At 38.8% G+C, this 25609-nt stretch overlaps 4 protein-coding genes and 1 non-coding gene across 6 annotated transcripts; 4 read left to right on the top strand and 1 right to left on the bottom strand.

Moving 5' to 3' along the window:
- The first annotated feature begins 2316 nt into the window (after positions 1 to 2316).
- Positions 2317 to 5381, top strand: LOC126800235 (WEB family protein At2g38370). Its single transcript, XM_050527557.1, has 2 exons — positions 2317 to 2632; positions 3628 to 5381. Exons 1-2 carry the CDS (start codon positions 2474 to 2476, stop codon positions 5143 to 5145), a joined length of 1677 nt encoding a protein of 558 aa, XP_050383514.1. The 5' UTR covers positions 2317 to 2473; the 3' UTR covers positions 5146 to 5381.
- Positions 5382 to 6554: 1173 nt separating this feature from the next.
- Positions 6555 to 10593, top strand: LOC126800265 (uncharacterized). Its single transcript, XM_050527594.1, has 6 exons — positions 6555 to 6667; positions 7655 to 7752; positions 7994 to 8169; positions 9116 to 9313; positions 9597 to 9656; positions 10194 to 10593. The coding sequence occupies exons 2-6, from the start codon at positions 7662 to 7664 to the stop codon at positions 10356 to 10358; spliced, it is 690 nt and encodes a 229-aa protein (XP_050383551.1). The 5' UTR covers positions 6555 to 6667; positions 7655 to 7661; the 3' UTR covers positions 10359 to 10593.
- A 4036-nt stretch (positions 10594 to 14629) lies between these two features.
- On the top strand, positions 14630 to 17468 carry LOC126800245 (CBL-interacting protein kinase 2-like). The gene is made up of 2 exons (XM_050527573.1): positions 14630 to 14748; positions 15503 to 17468. The coding sequence occupies exon 2, from the start codon at positions 15933 to 15935 to the stop codon at positions 17346 to 17348; it is 1416 nt and encodes a 471-aa protein (XP_050383530.1). The 5' UTR covers positions 14630 to 14748; positions 15503 to 15932; the 3' UTR covers positions 17349 to 17468.
- An 881-nt stretch (positions 17469 to 18349) lies between these two features.
- On the top strand, positions 18350 to 18442 carry TRNAY-GUA (transfer RNA tyrosine (anticodon GUA)). The gene is made up of 2 exons: positions 18350 to 18386; positions 18407 to 18442. It is a non-coding gene; the product is annotated as a tRNA-Tyr (tRNA).
- A 1288-nt stretch (positions 18443 to 19730) lies between these two features.
- Positions 19731 to 24399, bottom strand: LOC126800226 (uncharacterized). Of its 2 annotated transcripts, none has more exons than XM_050527546.1 (4): positions 24225 to 24399; positions 22425 to 24088; positions 21046 to 22082; positions 19731 to 20015 (listed from the first exon to the last, which is right to left on the bottom strand). In XM_050527546.1, exons 2-4 carry the CDS (start codon positions 23919 to 23921, stop codon positions 19883 to 19885), a joined length of 2667 nt encoding a protein of 888 aa, XP_050383503.1. In that variant the 5' UTR covers positions 23922 to 24088; positions 24225 to 24399; the 3' UTR covers positions 19731 to 19882. The 2 variants fall into 2 exon arrangements, with proteins under 2 accessions (XP_050383503.1, XP_050383504.1); XM_050527547.1 differs by having other exon boundaries at positions 22425 to 24080.
- Positions 24400 to 25609: the final 1210 nt, after the last annotated feature.

Raw genomic sequence — 25609 nt, 5'->3', positions numbered from 1 at the left:
GACAGTGTAGTATCACACACGTCTCGACTAGTTCTTTCAACATCAATCGTTCGGTATTTTGGTTGAATTTCTTTTCGTGTTCTTCATTTCTGATTTATAATTATTTATAATTCAATTTATTAAATTATATATGCAATATATCACTGGTTTTATAACAACACATTAATAAATTAGAGGGGTGGCTAAATTCCTCGAGGAATTTTTCAAAGTCTACTTCAAGGTCCCGGTTCTAACTTCACAATCAGCCAACTGATATGATTAATCATAATAAAACTATTCTCCACAAGTTCAGAATTATACTGATAATGTCTCGTTGCCCTCTTAAATATGGCAGTACCACACATAGATAGCAATGAGAAACCAGATCTGCATGAAAGTGAGAGAGGGAAATAAAATCTGTGTATGACGTAGAGAAGAAAGTGACTCAAATTTATTAGATTTCTGGTTGGGTTCTGCATGCCCCTGGAGCTCTGAAATGGCTTTCAACGGCTGCTCGATCTGTGAATCGCAAATCTTACACGTATGCTATTACTTCTTAGAGCGAGAACTTAATGTGCGTATTGACACGAGTATTATTTCATTTTCTTGTGCGTATTGTCACTCTCGTTCTTTGCTAGATGAAAGCATAATTAACTATATGTGTGTCATGCTCAGCTGGTTACCTATCCCTTTAGAGACCGTACAGAGTAATAAACGAAGTAGTTCACTAGGTAGTTCATGCTTCTTAATAATTGAACGTCTTTGCCTTGAGGGCATTGAGATAGAGTAGTTAAGGATCGAGGCTCGTAATTCATTCCATTAGAGCATCAAGCTGATTGATTGACCATCATACTACAGGTCGATCACAGAGCCAAAACCAATGACCAAAGTTTTTCATTGGATCGATTATCAAGGAAATCGATTGAAAATCCTAGACAAAATTCAACAATATTGAATTTACAAGACTACAAGAGGAATCTTGGCTTTTGGATAGGAAGGAACTGAAAAATTTCAAGTAGGCCGCCATATGTATCATAAATGACGATTTCGAGGGAGATATTCTGTGTATATTTTGATTGAATAATTAGGTATGCAACATACACGAGCTAGGTTTCAACAATTCTCAAAACTTCGTGCGTTAGGAATATGAGAAAGAGTAGTTTTGTCATTAGCTTATATAATCACTAGCATGAAAAGGTAACAGAAAACATATGCATACATAATTAATTAACCAACATATTTTATTTTCTTCTCGACTATTGAATAATAATGTACATAACTTACAAGACAAAACCTCTATTAACTTGATTTTTCAGCTGATTCAAATGGAATGCTAAGGTAACTAAGATATGAAGAGAGTGGAACTAAACTAGAGGGGAAGAGTAGAGTGCCTTAAGACATCAATTTTATATGCAACAAAATTAGCTTCTCAAAATATATAACGAAATGAAGACTTACAAAAGACGAGGCTAGTCGTAAGATATATTGGACAAGGACTTCAAACATCAAGAAATAGAGGATCCACCCAACAAGCGGTAAGTGAGAACAAAATGAAACCCTTTGAGTCTTGGAGAAGGGACTTCAAACATCAAGAAACCTTTGAGTCTCCTTCAACAATAACATGATTTAATTGCTGAATGAAACCCTCCTTCATGTAAAGCAGCAGCCGCTTCACAATCAAAACACTAGTATTACCTATCTTATTTTAGCTGCACCAGGATGAAGGTAATTACCATGAATCTATGATGATCTCTAAGAACAAAATGGCCAACGGTTCAAAAATCTGTTGTTTTTTCGATAATAATCAGACCACCTAACAAAATCAGAAAGAGAAAAAAAGAAAAGAAAAAAAAGAGAAGAGTACAGAACTCTAGGTAAGTGTTTGAAATAGAAGCCTTGGCTTCTGCGGGAAACAACGGGGAGTGCTTTTGTCCAGATTTTCCGAACGTTGGATCTAAACTGTACTTGATTACCCGCAACTGCAAGCCCAAGCCGAGAGGGGCAAAAGTGCTTTTTACGCGCTTTCATGATTATTGCTGGCGTTGGCCACAAGCCCGTTAGATAATCATGCTGCTTTTGTTTGCCGTTGAATTTCACTCGCGCGTAGAACTCACTTTTCAAATACCCAATGCTTATACCAAAGCTAAGCAATATTTTATTTCCGTAACTACCCCCAAGCCTTCTCTTTATTCAACGGCGAAATTTGCAAAATTTGATCACGGTGATGGGTATTTCCGGGAGACCAGTTTATTCAGTTTCCCTCTTGTCTCCATCTAGGCTCTCTCTCTAAAGCCGTGCTTCTTGGGTTGTCTCATCACTAGTTTCTGTGAACTCCGAACTGTGTGAGCTCGAACCTGAAAACCATACACCATTTTTTTTGTTTGACTCCTTCCTCTAACGTTAATATACATCAAAGGCTTATTGGGTGGTTTAAAGGTTCAGTCTTTGTTTTGGGCTGTGTTGGGATTTCAGTTGAATTGTCTGGGTGCGGGAAATGGAGCCCGATAGAAGCGGCGTGAATGGCGGGTCGGGTTTGCGGGCGGAGATCGACACATCGGCGCCGTTTGAGTCGGTGAAGGAGGCGGTGTGTCGATTCGGTGGAGTTGGGTACTGGAGACCCTCGAATACTAATAATAAGCATTCGGAGACTGAGGTACATATATGCTCTCTCGTTACCTTTTTTTTTTTTGCTTTGCTTTGTTCAGAAAGATGGGATTACTTCTGATCATTTTGATAATGGGTTATGTTTAAAGCAGAGAAACTAAGTGCATTGGGTTTTTGGCGGTATTGTTAGGGTAATATGACTATATGGGGATGTTTTGAGTGGAAATGTATTTTTATGTCTTTGAGATTGGTAGTTTGTTTCACATTTTGAATTGTGGTGGCAATGCAGTTTTAATCTGTAATACTCGTATTGGAGAAACAAATTGTTTCCATATGTAGTCGAGACTCTGGAAATAATTTTTGTTTCTTTGTGTGGAATTTTGTCCTGACTGTTTGTTTGTGCCCCATTGTAATTTGTCATGGGAATGCTTGCGTTTGCCGTCTGTCTGTGACATTGATGGAAATTATGGCTGTAATTCATCAATTTTAGACACTTTGGGAAGATAGGCATGCCAAATAAATAGTTAGACTATGATTGGTAACATTTTACAATTTGCTAAGATGTTTATTGCTCTATTTGGTGCTTTTCATCTCTCTGGTTGTTAGTATTCCTTATAGTGTCAAATGAATGCTGAATAGTGAACCTTGTGGGATTCTTTGTATCAAGTAACATTCCTATTTGTTAAATTTGGATCGGTGAATTTCTGTTTTGTCTGTCTTCTGTTGCGTTCTTTTGGGAATGGGAATGAACCACTATGATGGAGTCGTGTATGGTGTACCCATGATATTTTCACTGCAAAATTTGCACAGCGGATCATCCCAGTGTGTATCCCTTAAAGGGAACGTTAATTGTTTGATAATGTAAACTAGCTCTCAATGTCCAATTTGCTTCTACTGGTTTCTCTCAGTGAAGCACAGTAGTGGCTTGTGCATCTGCATGTATGTATCCCCTCCATTTCTGAAATTTCCAAATAGTGGGGATGATATCTTGTTTGTTTGCTTCATAGCCATATTGTGTGTTTAATTTGTTTCGCCTAATTGCAGCATAACATGGAAGAGGTTAACACTGAAAAGCTTGAAGAGCAGGCTTTACAGTTGGAAAAAGATCTCACTTTGAAAGAAAGGGAAACTCTTGATGTTCTAATAGAACTAGAACAAACCAAAAAGATTATTGATGAATTGAAGAAAAAGCTGCAGAAAGAAGTATCTGAAGTGGACCTTGAGACAAATATTGGTAAGGACTACAATCAGAACATGATTCCTGTGATAAACGAAGTAGACAAGGAAAACCATGGGGACAATGCCAGCCATTGCAATTCGAGGGAAGGTGTGAGCTCGTATCCTTCTTCAGCACCAGGTTTAATCTTAATGGAGTTGAAACAAGCTAAGGTGAACCTTACCAGGACTACTAGTGATCTTGCTGACATTCGGGCTTCTGTTCAAATATTCAACAAGAAATTAGAGAAGGAGAGAGTCGCACTTGAGAAGACCCGAGTGAGGTTAACTTCAAATTCTTTAAAAATGTTGTCTCTTGAAGAAGAGCTCAACCAGACAAAACAAAAGCTGCAATTGGCAAAGGATGCTGAATCTAAAGGCGCTCCTGACAAGTCTTTAGATATAGCAAAGGAGCTTCGGCGACTGAGCTCTGAAACAGAACAGTTCAAGAAAATGGCAGAAGCTGCAAAGATAGAGGTCTCGAGAGCAACTTCTGAGATTGAGCAGACAAGAAGTAAGATTAAGACTGCTGAAATCAGGTTGGTTGCGGCAAGAAAGATGAAAGCTGCTGCTAGAGCAGCAGAAGCTTTTGCTCTTGCAGAAATTAAGGCTCTATCAAACCAGGAGAATGCTTCTGGAGATGCACCAGAGAAACCTGAAGGAGTAACTCTTTCATTTGAAGAATACTCTACCTTAACCCGCAGAGTTCGAGATGCAGAAGAACTATCTAAGAAGAGAGTAAGAGATGCCATGAAGTATGTGGATGATGCAAATGTATCGAAAACAGAAATCCTGAAGAAAGTAGAGGAAGCAACTGAAGAAGTCATAACCAGTAAAAAGGCATTGGAAGAAGCTCTGAACAGAGTGGAGGCTGCAAATAGGGGAAAGCTGGCAGTGGAAGAAGCTCTCCGCAAATGGAGATCCCAGCATGGTCAAAAAAGACGTTCTTCGTTACACAACTCTACCAAATTCAAGAATCCTTGCCTATCAAGTCATGCCAGAGAGTTGCAGTTGCGTGACGTAAATGGTCTGAAACTAGTTGGTGATGAAACAATGCCGGTTCTAAAGCCAACCTTATCAATTGGACAAATCCTGAGCAGGAAGTTGATGTTGCCTGAAGAGGATGAAATGGAATTGACCGAAACGACACCTGTAAAACAAAAGGTGTCATTGGGTCAGATGCTCAGTAAGCAAAATGGTGACCAACCCTCTTCGAAGAAGTTTAATAAGGAAAGTGGTCTTAAGAATTTTTCTGCAAAGAGAAAGAAGTCCGGGTTTGCTCGGTTCTCACTTCTTTTGACAAAGCAAAGCAGGAAAAAGAAGAAGCCAGCTCCAGACTTGAAGTAATTAATCATCAAGTCAATCAGCTGATCCATTCAAGCACTGACATCTAGTTATGTATGCGTATGCTCGTGTTCCCTCTCCTCTATCTCCGATTCTTCTTTCTTTAGAATCTGTTATTACTTGGGTTGAGATTGTTTCTCAGACTCATGTATCTGTCAAGACTTTCTGTGTTGTTTGTGAAAATGTTTGCATTCAAGTTCCTTTCAAGTGTTTCACTTTCATTGATGCTAATGCTTAACTTTTGCTATCATACGAGTGAGTCTTGCTAAAATTGTTCAAGTAATGCATATGGTGACCACCCTGTTTTATGACGCAAATGGCCATAATGGGGCCAAAGAACCAAACCTTGCCTTGCTTCCTTTGCTTGTTTTTGAGCTCCAAATTTCAGAACTGCAATAGCAGAGGTAAACGGATTTGTGATGTTAGTGCTGAGTTGTGTATACATAAAAGGTCTACCATGTTGTACCTGTTCATGATTGTTCAAAGCTGCTTATGGTTACTGAAAGAGAAGAGATCTGTTTTGCTATATGTTAATATGATGCCTTGCAAGTTGGTAAAGCTAACCCAATTATTTTGTCAATCGGGGTCCATAAACTCCAAGCACCATAACTTTGACCATAAACAGTTGTAACTAACCAGTAACACAATTCATGTCAACTCAAGAAGGTAAGCCCCAATTGAAGAAATTCATTTCAGTTTTTTTTTAGGGTCCAATACTTGTTTATCAACAAAGAATTTTATAGCCCTTAAGCAGTGGCGGATCTAGGATCCGAATATAGGGTGAGCTTGAAATTGACCGAAGGCAAAAAAAATTTTTTGTCAATACAATATATAACCATATAAACATTGACGTTTATAAAATCTTTAAAAATATAAACAAGTGTCAATAAATATAGAAGAATAATCTAAAAATCAATGACAAATTAAAATACTCCAACAATGTTTTTCTCAAATTAATTAGATTGAAATTTAATATCTCATATTTGCAGTTTCATATTCAATATATAGAGTGACAATAATATTATAAGAAAATATTTGAGAATTTTTTATGAAATTTAAGAAGAAGAATACCGTTATATAGAAGAAATAAATGCTAATAATCCAATTATATATATATATATTTTATTAGCACTAATATATTGAAAAATTGGGATGAATATTGTAGCATGGAGCCAGACAAGCCCTGGTCTCGATCCGCCATAGCCCTTAAGTTGAAAGAGACTAGAGAGTGATGTTTTCTCTCGTGGAAATCGCATTCCGGACGTTACTTAGAATCCTACCCACAGAAGCATTCGAAAAAGAAGAAGAAATAATTGGAGGGATTTTATAAAAAAATCCAAAATAATGCCGCAACATGTTTGGAAACCCCACCGGAATGTACGTGTAGCTTAGCACATAGAAGCGTGACCCAGATGGGTAGCTATTGCAGCACTTTATAACAAAGCAAACAACCCAAGCAACAACGATTCTACAATTCAACGCCTTCCTTCTGCTCGACCCAAACCGAAAGGAACACCAGTTTCAGGTAAATATCTGTCTCTCCGATTCCTTGGTACTTCAGTTAGGCTTCCGTTTGCTTACCAAAAACATCATCGTAGGATTCTCGAACTAATCTTCTCAAAAGTCCACCACAACTTTGTTTCATGGTTTTGTTTCCCACGTTTTCTCAGCTGCCAAACACCAAGCTCAATTCTTTAGGACTTTGTATGATATCCCCATATCTTCTAATCAGTTTTCATCCATTGGTTTCTGCATATGGGTGGTATTGAATTGATATATGATCAGTTGCTCATGTGATTGGTAAAGATTCATGCTTTGTTTGATTGGTGATTGATGTCTTTGCTTGTTAATGCTTTTACTAGTTCATATGTTAGCAATTATATGAATAGCTGATTCAATTAGTGTTGAAGAACTAAACTCAATTTGAAATAGGTGGGCTCTTTTACACTTGATGTTAGCTGTTTATTGATTCGAACTACATAATTCATCAACGATATCATGAACTTATATTTGGGAAAGAACAATCATTGAACTTCCAGTAGGATTTTAACCAGTTTACTATGAAAGAGGTTGACTTTATTAGACTTGGGTGCGGCAATATGGTTCGGTTTAAGCTTTATGCTGGTGGTTTGCAGTATGCAAGTGAGTTCCTTAGCAAGGGGTTGTGGCCCTGACTTTAGCGCTAATCATTTCTTGGGCTGAAGAAGCCAGCCTGTACTATTTCACCTCAGTGCCCCACTTTTGCCCAAGTAGAAGTAATTGTAATCCTGACAGGATGCTATAACTTCCAGTTCCAGCAGCTGATACATTCGAATAGAGTCGATAAATGTTTGACCTTTGTGTTATTGAATCTTGTACTATTAGCTCTCATCTTAGTAGTTTAAGATAATTTGACTAGTAATTCCGTTCTTTTATTTGTATTGAGTTGCTAGATTTCTGATCGTCTATGGTTTGCTATAGACGTACTATGTACCATTTATACTGACTCTCATGTTGTTTAATGGAACTTCAGGCACACCATGAATATGCGAGTAATTGGCTTTGTAATTCTATATTTGCTTGGAGTTAGTTGGGCTTGTGATGCAAGGCATGTGGTGGTTAGTTATTCAGGTAATTTAGTCATTGGCCAATGTCTTCTAAAATTAAGTCTTCAAAAGTAACACACGAGCATTTTCTTCTATGAGAATGAAATAAATATTACGTCCAAACTGTATTACAGTTCAGAATCTCGTGCGTTATGCACATTTCAGTATTTTATTGGAAAAAATGCTTCCTTATACAATGAGTTGATTAATACTGTTAATTCCTGGTTCATGCAATGAACAATTGTTGCCTTTTCTTTCTAATGCAGTGCAAGAGAGGGAACCTCAAACTTTGAATGAGTTTTCTGGGAATAATAATGTGTGCACATTATGTGAGGAGTTTGCATCTCAGGCACTTGATTACATCAGTGAGAACAAGACTCAGACTGAGATCATTGGAATTTGGCATAACGCCTGTAATCAATTAAAATCTTTCAAGCAGCAGGTAAACTCTTTCTCCAGTTGTATTGATTGGTTTGTAGAATCTTGGTAAATAAAATGAGGGTCTGTATGATTGCAGCCACCAAAAGATTGCTCAGACATGAGCAAACCCACACTAAGTGATTCAAGAATAGAAGCTCACAATCACATCTTTACTCGATAGGAAATTACATTCATAATTCAGTCGGTCCATTGATTGACAATAATAAAAAATATATATACATATATATACATATATATATAGAGAAGATCTCAGCTGCGGATGTCCACACCGTGATATGTAGAGAAGATCTCAGCTGCGGATGTCCACACCGTCCTCACGGTGTGGATTCGGCGATTCCGGCAACTGGTGACGCACAACGACGGCGCCGATGGTGCCGACCGCTACCCCCTTCCAGCGCTCCTGTATGTGCCGGCCGGAGCTGCAGCATGTGCTGGCCGGCACATACAGGAGCGCCGAAAGGGGGGAGCACGGTCGGCACCATCCGCGCCGTCGTTGCGCGTCGCCGGAATCGCTGAATCCGCACGGTGACGTCCGCAGAGATGGACTATATATATATATATATATATATATATATATGTTCTTTGGCTGACTTACTGGTCTCAAATGGTGATTTGTTCCATACATGATGAATGACATTGATATGTTAGGTCATACAATCTTGCAAACTTTCACCAAATTCTAAGTGGATGGTTTGGTATGAATTTCTAGAGCTGTATATCTAATTGTATGCAGGGTTTAGCACAATGTAGTATGGCCGTATATGATTATAAAACATTGGGTTGATTACTTTTTACATTTTGCATTCAGAACTCTACAATCAGTAATTATTGTGCAGAATTTGGCAGATAGTTCTGTGAATCAATTAATATAACTCTATAAGTAGCTTTGGAGTTCTGTGAATCAATTAATCAGTTCTGAATGTTCATTTGTGCTTTTTGTGGGACAGTGTGTCACTTTGGTGGACTATTATGCTCCTCTCCTCTTCCTAGAGGTTACCTCTGTAGAACCTGTTGATTTATGCCGGAAGGTCAACCTATGTCAGCAAGTTGCAACCTTTTCCTCACAACTCAAGGAGGATAGCTGTGGATTATGTCATCGTACTGTTTCTGAAGTATTAGTCAAGTTAAAAGATCCTGATACACAGGTACCTACAATTATTAATTATAAAGAAATTTCTGAAAAAATCAGATTCAGATTTGCCATTTGCCCATATGCTCTTATTTCTTCTTGTTAGTTTAGTTGCCAACGCCCACACTTTGATCATCATATTCCATTTTACTTTCTATTGATTTTGTTTACACTTTCCAGATTGGAATTTAATCTAATATTTTAGTACAACTTCTATTAAAGATCATTCATCACAGCATTCATATATATGTTTTCCAAGGGTAATAGACACTTACTCTACTTTCTTTCTCTTTTGTCAGCTGGAAATCATTGAGATGCTTTTGAAGGCATGCAATTCTGTGGAGAACTATGTCAAGAAGGTAAGGAATTTTGAAAGTTGAAATTTATGTATTGTCTCCATTGTTTAATTGATCAATGAAGCTGAAAATTGATATCCATATGTGAGATTATACTGTTGCAGCATCAACGGATCAATAACTATCAATTGTCCTCGGCCTTCAGAACTCTGCGAAAGACTTTCTAGTATTCTCATTTGTTTGAACATCTTTGATACCAGTTATAAGCTTTATACACATTGGCTATATAACTTAAATGTAGTTGGTCTGGAAGGGATCCTGCATACAATTTTCTTTATTTTTTTCTTTTTTGAAAGGACATACAATTTTCTCATGTGTCAGACATCGTTGAATAATAGAGATAACCAGATTTTGTTACTAGTCATATGGTTACGTGGTTAGTGGTAAAACATTAATAGCCATGAGAGTTCCATAAGAATTCATATTTGTTGGACCTTGTTGAGGTAGGATGGTTAGGGATGGGGAGTAGGTGTCTCTTTTCTATAATTTCATTGTTCCATCAGCTTGATTTAGCTACTAACACGCTTTGCTATTTGGCAGTGCAAGAGGCTCGTCTTCCAGTATGGTCCACTAATTCTTGTGAATGCAGAGGAGTACCTTGAGAAAACAGATATATGCACCGCCCTTCATGCCTGTAATCCAAGCAGCGTTAGTATGAAAGAAGCAACATCATTGGAAATTGGATCCATGCGGGCAGACTCTTAGTCTAGGCAACAAACGATATAATGGAATTGGAATGCTGCTTGTACCACACTCAGCTTATGTATTGGTACTCTCCCTGGTGTGCTGTGCTGTGCTGTCATATGTTTGGTACTGGAAACATGGTCGAACATTCTGTAAAGATTCGCCAACAAATTGTTGAATCCTTTGTAAAATATGTAAGATAAATTCAAATGCTTACATAAAATGTTTGATCTCCAATGTTGTTCTCCTCTATCTATGATCCTGTGTCTGCGGTTTATTTTTCATCATTGTCTGCAGGTGTAATAGTAAAAGTGTTGAAAACTCACTTTCTTTTTACATAGGTTTTACCTGGGAAATGAAACAAAACTTGCCGGGATATTGTTTGGATAGACACCATAGGTGGTCTTATCCCTGTGGAAACTACATGTTGAGCATGTTTCAGGTTCACTGTCGCATTATCCTCTAGATATCTGAAGTGCTTCAATATTCGTCTGATAGTTCTTCGGTCCTGAAACTTCAATATTGCAGGGCAATTTTTTACAAGACATCTGTACATTGGCAAAATTGCTAGGTACGGTTGTACCAAACTAATTGAGTTATCAGAGAACAAAAAAAATTGTACACATTCGCTGGTGATAATGTGATATACTCATTGGCAGAAGGTTTTGCTAGAAAATGAAATACAAATTCTTTTATGTGCGTCTTTCTGTCATATTGTCGGTAAATCGCAAGAGTTAAAGTCAGACTCCCATGGGTGAATAATCCTGTTTGGTCACTTCTCCTACAGGCTGGTCTATCGTTCTCCAACAATTCGCTGAGAAAGAAATGGCTACTCTTGCAAAGTTCATACCAAATGTTTATGATGAGTCTTCGTTTTTTTAGTATAATTTCACTGAGACAATAGTTAGGAAGCACCTTACATCATTTGTCATCCTCATACAATATATGTTGAGTTATTAGATCTAACAGTGAAGCTTAAGTTTCTGTACGTATATATGACAAATGGTGTAATAGCGAGGTCGATGATCGAATAAGGTAACACCAACTGCCCAAGATCAGACCTAAGAAAGTTAAAACAATGAAGAGTTTGTTGATACGCCATACAGATTTTGTTACTGAAGCTCCCGTTGGGTTGTGTAAAATTTTGGTGAGGTTTCGTCTCTAACAAAGTTGGACCCTTGCTTACTGTCAACCAATACTTTCATTGAAGCATATATAGGTTTGAACCAAAGGAACATTTGCCAGACCACTTGATCCTTGCATCACAAGAAAATGAATTGTAGATTACAATTAAAAGCTGGTCCTCATCATAGTTGTATGTTTATTGAACCTCGATCATCATTGCATATGCTAGCTCCTCTTTGCGTGCTGGCTTGAAATGGTACCTTTGATTATTGCATGACATATTTGAAATCTCATATGTTCGGGATATTGTCTATGCGCTCATGCCCTTCGATGAGCTGGTGTATCTTTCCTGCTTCAACATTAGAGGGTGAAGATCGACAATAATTCTGATTTCTGGTCTCTAGATAATACTTCCAAAATGTAGAAGATGATACTTCGATCATCAATTAGTGGTTTATAAGATGTGATTAATGATTACAATTCGTATGAGATATGCAAGACCAATGCCCTACAGCCCTAAAGAAAGCTCACAACGAAGATCGAGTTTCATTTGTTAGAAAAGGAGACTTTACGTGTAGGTTAATTACATTCCGATAAAAGGAAAGAGTCTTCACTACTATGAAATTAAAGAAGGTATATAGTATATAGATGAGCTCTCTCTCAAACCCGCCTAATTCTACTCGATCGAGTGAACCGTTAATGGGATGTGCGTAATGCATACTTCTGATCTCTCTAATCTCGCATCATCATTAACACCTAACAGTTTGTTGAATTTTATATTATTTTAGACTTATAAGTGAAGGGTAATTTATTTTAGGCCGAGCAAGGTGTCTTTGGCAAACTTCAATACTCGTCACTTCAAGATTGATGTTCTTAACTTCTTCTACCTACATGAATTGGAAGCTACATTCTGAAGAATTATTATAACAGGATGTCTCTAGAAGAAGACTAGAATGTGGAACCTGATGGGAGCTTCATTCATTGAAGCTGAAGCGAGTTAATTTATACATACTAAGATAATAATAAAAAGACTTATACCAGCAAACTCATAATACATTACTCGACATTAACATGTTTTTTAGCTATGTGCAACGAGTTCCAAGTTTATGCTGGCTAAAGTATATCTCAACGAAATTTTTACATACACCCAGCGCGTAAATGATTTTTCTTATCTTCCAAAGAAAGTGCTGGACTGTATTAACTTTGAAAGTCCTTTTTTCTGTAGTTTTCTTTGTTTGAACTGGATGCCCTAGTCTTTTAGATATGAAAAATGATTATCATCTACTCTGTCAAGTCGAACTCTACAGAAATGTAGCTGTGTTCATCGAACCATCACAGTGACCAGCCCGGCCGGCGGCCTCCCGCCCAATGCATGCGTACCGACCTCAGAATTCGAAGCATAATTCATTGTAATCGATTGTGAAAAGGAATCGATCGAATGACTTATTAGGTGAACGCGTAACCAATTTGAAGGCATCAACATCAACTAATTCATTGAGTCTTATATTAATTTGTAGACCTAAGTTCCAAACCAAATTAAAGGATCGGAATATGCCAAACTAGCTACATCTTGTTCCTCCCCTCAGATCCCGAACTCATGGAAAAAGTGTAGATTACAAAAGTTGGTCTCTGCATTCTAAGGTTACATTTATATATCATCAATATTGTAGATGAGACACCCTAGCTACCCCAGAAGCTTTCTTTAGGATTGATTAAAAATGATGAGCAGACATGTTTGCAATTGCATGGCATGCACTTTGGCTTTGGCAAAGTTGAATATAGCTCAATCATTTCAGGAATATTACAAGCATAAGTGTATAACTATATTAACCTCGATCAGAAGAAGATTATTATCAGAGGTCTCCAGAATCTTGTGGGAGACGATTGATACCCACGAGATTAAGCAAGTGAGTTAACAAGATGCCAAAGATTAACAACGAGACATGAAACGTGTATGTGGTTTGGAATGCATCACCAGTTGAGACCTCAGAAATGGGTGACTGCGTGTTAGTATAGTGACCCAGGAAGGTGAGATCTATTTGCCAAACTCCAAATTATTCACTTCTGTGCTGTCGACTCGTCAATGGTTCTGCTGTGACATGATGTTGATGCATGAAGCTTCACAAGGCCTGCCTAACGCCAAGCCCTGATTTATTTCATGTGCAGCACCCCAATTTTGAGTCAATTCCACTTGATCGAGCTTTGATATTTTTAGTTCCACCACAAATTGAACACATGCTTTACACTCTTAATGTGAGAAAACCTTCATGATCTTCTGTTATGAAATCATAGCCAATTTGGTTTTTTAAACGTTTCATAGAAATTTATATGCAAGTATATACTAACAGTTGCAGACTTGCAGCTGAAATTGATTAAGACTTGTGAATGGTTATTGATATTGGCCTTTCACTCTAAAGAATAGATATCATACATGTGCACAATTCATATTGGGAGAGCTATAATACGTAATTAATGACTAATCATACACGGACACCTGAATTTGGTTTTAAACATTTCTAGATGATTAGCAAAATTGTGGTTACGTAGATGAAAGGAATTGATAGACACTAATAATAGTGATCAACGCGTCCGGTGAATATTAAAAGGAACCAATGATTGGCAATATACAAGTTTACAAGTAGCCAGCACAACCTGGGTATAATTAAAGGAATTAAGCCACCAATTAGGAGGGTATGACTATGGAACCCAACAATTTAAATCGATATCTTTCATGATCAATTTTTAATAGTATATCTGTAATATATTTGTAAGTACAAACCTATCTTACGGGTAAATACTTTGTGTTGTACATTACATGTTACTAGATCTAAATATTTTAATCAAATTTTCAAACCCGATTTTTCAATTATTATTTGTGTTGAATGTAGTGTACAATTTTGTTTGGCGTATAACTTCTTTTCCTCGCTTTGCAATGTGATATTCTTTATAATTTTCTATATTAATCTTATTCAAAATATTAGATCTCGAAACATAATAAAAGGAAAGACATTACATTTAATTTTTCCATTATTGAAAGGGACAAAAAAGTTAGCGAAAGATCAATAATTTTATTGGTTGGCGTTGGCCCGTTGGAGTGTAGAAAGTGACTCGGTTATAAACAAGAGGTGCGCAACGCTCTTGGCCCAATATAAACCCTTCTTTGGTTTTTTCCTTTCAACCTAAACCCGGTTCCACACACCAGAAACACTTCAACCTCTCCCCTCAAATTTCCTTTCTCTCTCTGCTTTCAGCTCTACAGAATTCAGATTTCTTCTTCATTTCTAAGGTAAAGTTCCAGCCTTCATTATTATTCTTGTTTGTTCTTCTCTGCTGCAAACTATGAACGTTTTGTTGAGTTTAGCTTGGCAGAGATTTTGTTTTCTGTAACCTCCTGTTTGGTCTGCTAACTCTGCTTGAAAATTTGGAAGTTGAGAATTGGGTTTTCTTTGTTTCTGTTCAGAATTGAGTTTAAACAAAAGGGCAGTCAGTTTTTAATTCACTTTGGCATCTAATCTTGATTCTCACATGATTACATGAAACAGATCACTCGTGTTCTGTTCTGTTCTGTTCTGTTCATGCATGACTTAGCATTTGGGATTGTAAGGTTGCATGTGTTTATGAATATCTGTTATCACAATTATTCTCATAATCATTGGAAGTTGTGTTACTGGATTTTGTTTTAAGATGTAGACATGCCCCAATTCATAGCTTGCATGTGTCAGAACTCAGAAGATAGATTCCTTATGTTTCTTCACCCAGACATTCTCAGTTTATCGTTAAGATTTTGAGAAACATGCTAAAGTTTGTAGCTTGCTAGGAGAAAGATATCAAAGTATGCATTCAGAACCATGTAAAGTAACAAAATTCTCATTTGCTTCTAAGATCTGAACAACTTGATAAAGTTGACAGCTTGCAGCGAGAGTGATATATAAGACCTGTCAAATTATGGCCAGACTATCATGTTTTTTAGAATTTCAGTACTATTATTATTCATTGTGTTTATACGATGGCTCATCTGTTTCATTTTGGTTATTTTTCAGGTGAGGATCTGATATAGTTGTCAGGCAGTCGGAAAATTAACTGATTGCTATTTCAGTTTCTTGACCGCATAAGTTTCGGCTACTCATCTTCTTCAATTTTCTCTGGGTTATCAAAGACGAAGGCGTAGGGAATGCTGAAAGATGTGCTTCAAAGTTGAAAGTTCTTCTTCAGTTGTTGGTGAGCGTGTGGCACTGTTTGAGCTGCCCTTGTTTATCAAGGATGAGATTGGACAGACTCACAGCCCATCCTGCTTGTATGCTCAAATGCCGTCTGTAGTAGTCAATTTGAGAGGGTACCTCTTGTCAAAACATTATGTTGATGAGGACGGTTGATCTCAAAGCCTTTTAGATTATTGAAAATAGTTTCTCTGTCATACACTTAGCTATTATATAGAATAAGTTCTACTGTGTACCAGAATAGAAGCCAGAAATGGAAAACAAAGGGAGTGTGCTGATGCAGCGATACGAATTGGGGAGGTTATTAGGCCAAGGAACCTTTGCCAAGGTCTATCATGCTAGGAACCTCATAACTGGCATGAGTGTGGCCATAAAGATAATTGATAAAGAGAGGATCTTGAAGGTTGGGATGATTGATCAGATCAAGCGTGAAATCTCTGTTATGCGATTGATTAGACATCCTAATGTGGTAGAGCTTTATGAGGTGATGGCCAGCAAAACCAAGATTTATTTTGTCATGGAGTATGTCAAAGGTGGTGAGCTCTTCAACAAGGTTTCCAAAGGCAAGCTAAAGGAGGATGCTGCTAGAAAATACTTTCAACAGCTTGTCAGTGCTGTTGACTACTGCCATAGTAGAGGTGTGTACCATCGTGATTTGAAACCGGAAAACCTACTTTTGGATGAGAATGGGAATCTAAAGGTTTCAGATTTCGGGCTGAGTGCCCTTGGTGAATCCAAGCGCCAAGATGGATTGCTTCATACAACCTGTGGGACTCCTGCATATGTTGCCCCAGAAGTAATAAACAGGAAAGGCTATGATGGTGCCAAAGCTGACATTTGGTCATGTGGGGTGGTATTATTTGTTCTATTGGCTGGCTATCTTCCATTTCATGATGCAAATTTGATGGAGTTGTATAGGAAGATTGGTAAGGGTGAATTCAAATTCCCTAACTGGTTTACTCCTGAAGTACGCAGGCTTCTGTCGAAGATATTTGATCCAAATCCAAATACTCGGATATCCTTGTCTAAAGTAATGCAGTCTTCTTGGTTCCGGAAGGGGCTGGTCCAAAAACTTGAAATTGCTGAAGTGCCAGTGAAAGAGCTGGCCCCTTTGGATGCTGATGCCATTTTTGGACCAGGTGAAGATAACAATTCTGTGACAGAGGCAAAGCAAGAGTTAGCACAGAAGCCTTCTAACTTGAATGCTTTTGATATCATCTCCTACTCTGCTGGTTTTGACTTGTCCGGACTGTTTGAGGAGGCTGAACAGAAAAAAGAAGTGCGGTTTACATCCAACAAAACTGCACCAACTATCATCAGCAAGCTGGAAGACATAGCCAAGCGTCTGAAACTCAAAATCAAGAAGAAGGACGGAGGGTTGTTGAGAATGGAAGGGTCTACGGAAGGCAGGAAGGGGGTTTTAGGCATTGAAACTGAGATCTTTGAGATCACCCCGACTTTTCACTTGGTGGAGGTGAAGAAGTCTAGTGGAGATACATTAGAGTATCAGAAGGTCATGAAAAAGGAGGTAAGGCCAGGTCTCAAGGACATTGTTTGGACTTGGCAAGGGGAGCAACATCCACAGCAACAAGAGCCACCACAACCAGAGCAGCAAGAGCAACAACCTTTGGCGCTCCCAGTTCAAGTCGTCTCTCCCCAGCCGGCATAATCCCATCAAGGGAAGATTGTAGTGAATTTGATTGTAGTATTTCTTGGTCTAGTCTTGAGAAGCTTTAGTCATTGAGACATTATAGAAGTACCAATTATGCAAAAAATTTGAAGTTTTCAATTATGTGTGGATACTTGCAGATGAATGTATGTGAAATAACTGTTTTTTACTTTCAATGTTCTTCTATTTAAATTGGACCATTGGAAAGAACAACTAGATTCATATAGGTTCTAGTATTGTAGCATTGATGTTCTATATATAAAGTACAGATTGATCGTTTGATCAGTTCTATGTATTCATAACTAGATGGCATAACGATGAATACAAGTTATGAACAAGCAAATTAGTACAAATCATCTGTGACAGAAAAACCAATCCCAAAAATTATCTAGTGAGAACGGACGGAAGCCGGAGAAGACACCAGAGCTTTCCATAGGTAACCTCCACTTGCCATGTCAACGCACGTCCAGAAACCAGATTTCACAGCAGATGCAACCTTGGATGGAAAGGAGGAGGAGAAGGATGATGCATCAGGTTCTTGGAGACCAGTAGTCTGCATGCAGTTTCCAAAGTCATTTTCCGATGAGATGTTCCGCAACAAGAAGAAACCGGCAAGCGTGGCAGACAAGAAAATCAAAATGAACCTTAGGGGACACATATTCTTTTGCTTTGCACACAAGAAGTGTCTTTGGCTGAGAGAGACGGACAGAGATGTGGGTTGTTATTGTGGAGCTGCTGGGCAGTCTTGTATCTCATGCATAAATGAGGATTGGTGTTAATATATAGTGCTCAATAGACGTTTACGCAATCCAGGTCGGAATTGGACTGGGAACGAAGTATGAGAACAAATCAGATATGGATAGTAAGGCTTTGTTCGAATTTTACACGCGTGCCTTACTATTAGTAGTTTAGTACGCGTTCCCTTGTTGACTCGTTTTTCTCGTTTAGCTATAATCGAACAAAACGAATAATTATTATTCGGAAACAACCCTAACAACAAACCGACCTTAGCTCAGTTGGTAGAGCGGAGGACTGTAGTGGGTTAAAACCTGTCAGGTATCCTTAGGTCACTGGTTCGAATCCGGTAGGTCGGATTTTTTTGTCGTTTTTCATTTTTTGGGTCAAATTTTCAATTGTTCCATCTTGGGTCTTTAACACTGGTACTTCTAGAGGTGTCAAGTGGGCTGAAAAGCCCGTCTGATCCGGTCCTAGTCTATTATTTTAATTGTTTGGGCGGGTAAAATTTATGAGTCGGCCCGTTAAAAAATAATTTTATATTATTTATTTAAATATTTAAATAATTATAATAATGAGAATTGAATATTAGGCTTTTTAAATATAAACATATTGATTGTTTCATTATTTTTACTACATTATTTCACAAATATCATCAAAATAGTGATAAAAAAGCCATAGTTTTTACATATGTAACGTTTTAGAAATAAGATTATCAAATGTATTATAGTATTTTATTTATTTTACCATTTTAAATAGTTATATAAAACAAATATTCTAATTACACAATTTTTTCAATATTAATTGCGTCTTATGATCCTAATGGCCGGGCCGGCCGCTTCTTGGACCGAACCCGACCCGACATGGACTTGGGTCGTGGCCCGGTACAAAAAATAAATAAACCGGCCCGAGCATGGCACATGCACAGTTTTAGTATGTTTGCCACCTCTCTTTAAACCAGGTGACGCATGATTATTATTAGTCGAGTAGCTTTCTATGTGTACCACTTTTTATACCGATGTTTTAAAAAATTGGTGAGAAGATTTATCGAGCATTCCCCATTTTATACAGATGCTGAAAATGGATCCTGCGTGTAATTGTATTGGCACGAGCAGGAAAATACAATGCTTGACAAAAAGCGCAAATAAGACCATACGAGGAGTATAATTCAAAGATCAGCGAACGCTCCCGACAACTTCCTAAAACATTGATTTAGCCAACAAAATCATATATTGGAAGGAATGAAAACGCTCATTCAGTAAGAAACAAATTTACCGACCACCATTCTTATGCCCACTTTGTACCCACCCTTTTAAACTCATGACATATGTCCAATTACTTAATTATTATCTAAATATAAATTGAGAAAAAACACATAACATGAGTTTAAAAGGATAAACACAAAAATGGTGGTCAGCAAATTTGTTTCCTCCTTCAGTGTGTGTTAGTCTGATACAGCACTGCCAATACGGTTAAACAAAAGAGCACCAATCACCATTTTGCAAATGTAGAATTTACCCATAGATGGTAGTAACACCCTCCAGCTCTAATGAAAAAGAGACTAATGAATCAGAACAGTGACACATCTAGCAGTTACCTGAGAGCATAAAAGCATGCATGTCACGTGTATTCCTATCGAAGCTAATGTAAGTAAACATCAATCTCCCTTATAAAGATGAGCAGGAAGATACAATGCATTCAGTATTCTAAACTCTACTCCAAAAGAGGCTATTTGCCTCTCTATTAGAGAACAGGAGGTGTGTTTTTTTTAGTCCCTCATATTCTCTCATTTTCTGTTTTCAAACATAAGACCAAAGCGACTGTACATCTGGGGCAGGAGGATAAGGACCCCTGACATGAGGCCTAACAACTGACGGCTTTCCAACACCTTCCCCTGCTGTACCCTGACCACTGCATTCAATCGATTCCCTCCTGAGAATAACCACAGCAAACAACAATTAGGTCACTTTATCAAAACCTGAACTAGGAAACATATCAAAAGCATATATAAATTAGTACCAATCACAGCATGTCACATCCCATTAAATTAATTAAGAAAATGCACAAATCAAACCATCCAAAAAACTACAGGCTGAGTCAAAATTTGGGCCGATGGCACCTAGACAAACACCTGACAGTCTGATACCATCCCCCTCTATCGACTTGGTAAGAAATCAACTTATCTTCTACATAAGCAAAAGAAGCAAAGAAGAGCTCAAGAAAACGTTGATGGGGCATGCTTAAACAGCATACGTCATTTACAGTGGAAATTACATGTCCACACCATTTTCAACTAAAACATCTTGACAAACAGATCATATCAATTTCACTTTTAGTTATTAACTACAACATCGGAGAAGCCAGTATAGCCGCTAAGACACAATAGCAAGACATGAAGTGAACTGGAACATCAACTAGAACATGTAGCTATACAGCCCCTATCACTTTGAATTTTTTATTTTAAACCACATAACAGAGGAAATCCAGCTGCGTGATGGCTAAAAGCTGTGAGCTACTACTTGGAAAACATAATTATGCACAGGATACAATGGGTAGATCTGAATAAGCGGACTAAATCAGGAAAGAACTTCAAAACCAACCAAATGCCTTGGAAGAGTTTGATAGCTCCAATATAGTAAAATATCCTTTTTCATCACATGTTTCTACAGAATATTCGAAATAAAGTGTCGAATTTTCAGAATGTCCTCCAGCATCTTGGTCTCCCAAGGGCCAAACAAGTGTTAAAGCCATGTTCGCTTGCCCTTCTCTATCATCATATTTTTCTAGTAGAAATACTTTATTTTCTCAGCAAGGCACCGTTTCCTAATACTACAACCCCCCCCCCCCCAAATCAAGGCAACAGGAAACCAGCCATAATCAATCAAAAAACGTTTCAAGGATTACACAAACAATAATAAAAAGAACAGTAAGATATAAGCTGGATGAGGTGAAATCCACTTACTTGGACCAGCCATTTCCTGGAGACAGCTCAAACGCATGATTGGTAGTTGATCTGCTGGGACTCCCAAAAAATATTTCTTTCTTCGTAACTTCCTCTGGAGGTTTGAGAGGAAGATGGGGTTCAGCAGTTGACAATGGTGGAAAATATGCCTTTTGTAACCAAGGATCATGATCACTTGAACCAGTCACGGGGCTGAATGTCCCACCATTATGGCCATTACCAAGGAAAATGCTTTGATGGCGAGGAGAGTGAGGGCCAGGAACCTGTTCTTCTGTTGAAAACAGTGACATATGAGATGAATCATCCTTGCTGGATCTGTTCAATTCAGGAGGTAGAAGCCAGCTTGCTGGGCCACCTGCTAAACCTAAACCTTCCTGGCCAAGAGGACAACTATTCCACATTTTCCACGTACCCTTATCATTTGCATTTGCATCATCTAGGGGTGGAGAATGCATATCGTGGGCCCTTGGTGTACTTGGAAAGCGATTACAGTTATGTTTTTCTCGTGAAAAAGGTGACTCAATTGGAGATGGCTTGTTGAGATCAGAAGAAGCAGATACATTCTTTAATGTGCGAGGCCTGTCCGATCCCAGATCTTTCACGAAGCCAGTCCCCATGTCCAACTGAAAATTATCAAGTGACTCAGAGACAGGCCCAAGCAAAGATACCGGATCAGGAACATAACATGGGTCTTCAAAAAGCTCTGGCTCTTCATGTATTGGTTCATGATGCCCTTCTCCAACGCGAGGGAACATGGGTTCAATTGCAGGTGAAAAGCCTAAACTGCTGCTAGGGACTCCTTTAGAAAAGGGAGATATGGTGAATGGTGATGGCAGACCAAAATTAATTGGATTGTCAAAAGATTGTATTGATGACGGTTGACCAGATGACATAGGAGTATGCACTTCTGTTTGGGACTTTGCATTTGGTCTACTGATTACATTTACAGTTGAGGATGCAGGAACGGATGATGAACGCGTAAATAATTGCTGCCATGATTTTTTCGGCACTGTCCCTGGCTGTGATTCGGACTGAATCTGCATGAAATTAGCTCAACATTATAATTTCTTAAAATATGCCTATGTCATTACTAGGCAACAAGACTTGAAACACTAGTTATTTTTCATCTTCTTTGCTTAAAAATTCCAACAGCATACATTTAACAAAACTGGGTAAGTTAACAATCACATTGGTGAATGCTCTTTTAGTCGAAGCCAGCTTCATAGATGCATAGCATAATAGACCTACTCAAGCAAATCCTACTATCTATAATATATGAAAAAAAAATTAGATCATAGAACTAGGCAGGCAAGTAAATAAAGTGCTTTGCAGTAGTACTAAAACTGAATTAGAAAAAGGTGTGAAGCAAGAATACTTACAGGGCGGCTAATACTTTTATCATCTCCATTCATCAAAGGTCTGCCAGCTACGCGCTCGGGTGGGAATAAGTCTTTCCTGTGGGGAGAGCTATGGACATGATCCACAGAAATGCTAGATTTGGTTTCTTTCGTCACTGTAGTATTGGAACCCTTTCCAAAGAAACTACCTCCACTAAATGCTTTTGAAGAAGAAAAGATTGTACCCCTCATGCGGTCAAGGTACCTAGATCCGGCATTTCCCCTCACTGAACTATTTGAAGATATATTCTTTGCAGCATACCCCACCTCAGTGCTTTGACCCTTGAAAAAGTCTGTCCCTGATTTCTGAAGCTCCTGACGTTCAATGTCATTCTTCTTGTCAAAGTCCCGTTTCCGGTCACTCTCCTTACCTGCTCTCTTTTCCAACTCTTCTACATCAGAATTGCTCTTGCTTGAACCCTTGTCTTTATCTTTCCTTCTATCCTGACGTCTCTTTTCTGCTTCCTTCTTACTATCCTTCTCCCTCACAGGTGGCGGTGTTTTCCCATGATCTCCTCTTTCAGCTTCCTTTTTCTCATCCCTAAGTTTCCTGCGTTCCTCCACCAGCCTTGCGACTTCCTCCCTTTGCTTCCTCTCTTCCTCTTCTAAGAGCTCCTTCTCTATCCTAGCTTGTCTCTTTTCTTCTGCTTTTCTGCGTGCCTTTTCTCCTCTACTCTCTTGAAAGTTGACCCCATTCTCACCCCTCTTGGCCAACATTGCTTTATGCTCTTCAGATGCAGCATCATCTCCTGATGAACTAATCCTAAATATCTTTCTCCAAAGCCATCTAACACTCAAGAAAAATGACGTCAGTAGCTTGCAGGCAAAAATAACAACACCCGAATAAGACTTCTCTGCCAAACAATTCTCATCCCCTCCAAAAACACTGCTCCCATCCTTCCTCCAATAACTAGACTTCCCACCTATAGAACCACCGACCCAATTCCCATTCTCCAACCAATCTTGACCACACATCCACCCATTTTCCGACCATACCTTTCCATTCAATATTTTTCCCCCTTTCCCAATCAAATCCTTGATAATTCCCGCATTCGACAGCCCTATCCCAGGTACAGGCAAGTCCAAAACCGGTCTCTTCGAAATATGCCCGCAATAAGAACACATAAACCGACCGCCGCCAGGATTCTGATCCCTATAAGGAGTCAAACAGTTCCTGCACCGCCTCGTCGCAGTCTTCCTCAACTTCTGCAACTCTATCGCCTCAAACCTCTTCCTCTCCCTAAGCCTGGCATTGCGCCTCAACCTCCACGCCGAGAGCTGGGGCATCAAAATCTCGTACCAAAACAAAGTAACTAGCAGCACAAACACGCAGGCAAGCCTCGGCGAAGTAATCTCAAACCGAAAGGCCGGCGGCAAGAGCTGAGACAGGGCCCACAGTCCTATTAACGGAATAACTAACCAAGGAAGCATTGTCGCAACCCGGCGAGACCACTTCTGAATCACACACAGTATACACATTATCCTCTAACCCCCCCTTGGGCCAATTTTTCGCAGGAAACAAAACCCTAGCAAAATCAAACTCTTTCAATTTCAACAAAGCAAATGCTCAAACCCTAACCCTAGCAAATCAAAACCACTCCTCCTCAATGCTCCAAGAACCCTAGCGCCACTAAAATCCTGCACCCCTAAACAAAATCGAAAAGGAAACACAATCATCCATAAACGGATTCAAGAAGAACAAAGCAATCGAATTCACTAGGGTTTATATAGATTTTACAGAGCTGCGGCGCCGATTAAAGAATGAGTCTGAGGATTACTTACAGATTCGAAGTCCATTCGCGATGGTGGTGGATTATGAGACGGGGGAGGGCGAATTACGAGGCGTAAAAGCGGAGCCGCCACTTCGGAATTCGGATTCGGGTCGGTCACGGCGGCCGTGGTTTGATTTTGCGGTAACAGCGAAGATGGAAATTTTCAGATGAGAGAGAGGGAGAGAAAAGATAAGAGAGACGGGAAAAGAAAATGAGAGAATGTAAGGAAAACACATTATAAAAGCAATCACTGGACCGGGCGGTCGAGCCGGTTTGGGTTTGGATGAAGCGGGTTCAGTTGAACGGTCGGTTGGGTAAAACTGTAAAAAGGATCTAGATGGTGCTTATTAATAAAGGGATATGGTATTTAGGGGTTAATATAGATGGGATTTTAATGATGGATGGGTACATTCAGGGAAGTGTGATTAGCGTGTGAAATTGTTTTACATCCTAAAATTATTACTTAATTCTACGTATGCTTCATTTATGGTCAGAGTTTGGCTTCTGTGTTTAGGGGGAATGCAAAGAGTGTCAAAGAGAAGGGCTTAGAAGGTGGTTTGGAGTTGACTAAAATGTGAACTATAGATGAGGTTTGAGAAAAATGCATTCACATAGTGAAAATATGCATTTCTCCAACCGATTTTCGTAGAGATAAAAGAAGATGAATATCTATCATCTTCATTCCTCAATGTGTTATTATAAATTTTCCAATGATTATTCACCGAAAATATATGAATTGAGATTTGAGAATGGAATGTGTGCATGTGTACAAAGACGTAGCTACACACGGGCTACGATGGGCTTAGCCCACCTCAAATTACTAAAACGCATGTCTTTCTAATTAAATTTTAGTGTAAAATTTAAATTTTAAATATTAGCCCACCCCAAATTTCTATATATAGTTAATAAATAATCGTAATTTTTTTTTAGCCCAACCCATTATGAAATCCTGACTCCGCCCTTTCATGTGCATAAATTTTTTATGTTGTTTTTTTTCTTCTTCTCCTCCGCCGGGCGCGTTGTCTCCGGCCTCCAGCATCTCCTCGCGACCACTGCAGCCCCTCTCGCGACCCCTGTAGCCCCGCTCGCGACCCCTGCAGCCCCTGCGACCCCCCTGCTGCCCCTGCACGCAGCCCCGCAGGGTCTCCTCCTCATTCGCTCCGCAAAAACATCTTTTTACCCCGCAAGTCCCCGCATCAAAGCATTCAAAATTGCTCCTCGCACATATTCACGCAAGAAACGTGAGATTCACAAGCACAGACTTCGCTCAAGAGAAGCTACTCCCGTATACTACAAACTTTCAAAGGTAAATTTTTCATAAACGTTCCCGCTTTTGAAGGTATAGATATATTATATCGGGCGATATTAGCCTTCTTCTTGTCTTAATTCCGGCCT

The sequence above is a fragment of the Argentina anserina genome, chromosome 6 (genome assembly GCF_933775445.1).
Source record: "Argentina anserina chromosome 6, drPotAnse1.1, whole genome shotgun sequence".
Taxonomy (NCBI): domain Eukaryota; kingdom Viridiplantae; phylum Streptophyta; class Magnoliopsida; order Rosales; family Rosaceae; genus Argentina; species Argentina anserina.
Note: the sequence above shows the minus strand (reverse complement) of the source record. Positions and strands in the feature narration are given on the sequence as shown.

Bases quoted from the DNA above. Each gene is read 5' to 3' on its own strand.
- LOC126800265 (XM_050527594.1), top strand. From the start codon at position 7,662: ATGAATATGCGAGTAATTGGCTTTGTAATTCTATATTTGCTTGGAGTT. The intron at 9,314-9,596 runs GTACCTACAATT...CTCTTTTGTCAG, and splicing joins TAAAAGATCCTGATACACAG to CTGGAAATCATTGAGATGCT. The intron at 9,657-10,193 runs GTAAGGAATTTT...GCTATTTGGCAG, and splicing joins TGGAGAACTATGTCAAGAAG to TGCAAGAGGCTCGTCTTCCA.
- LOC126800226 (XM_050527546.1), bottom strand. From the start codon at position 23,921: ATGTGTATACTGTGTGTGATTCAGAAGTGGTCTCGCCGGGTTGCGACA. The intron at 22,083-22,424 runs GTAAGTATTCTT...AATTTCATGCAG, and splicing joins ATAAAAGTATTAGCCGCCCT to ATTCAGTCCGAATCACAGCC. The intron at 20,016-21,045 runs GTAAGTGGATTT...GGTTATTCTCAG, and splicing joins CCAGGAAATGGCTGGTCCAA to GAGGGAATCGATTGAATGCA.
- LOC126800235 (XM_050527557.1), top strand. From the start codon at position 2,474: ATGGAGCCCGATAGAAGCGGCGTGAATGGCGGGTCGGGTTTGCGGGCG. The intron at 2,633-3,627 runs GTACATATATGC...GCCTAATTGCAG, and splicing joins ATAAGCATTCGGAGACTGAG to CATAACATGGAAGAGGTTAA.
- LOC126800245 (XM_050527573.1), top strand. From the start codon at position 15,933: ATGGAAAACAAAGGGAGTGTGCTGATGCAGCGATACGAATTGGGGAGG.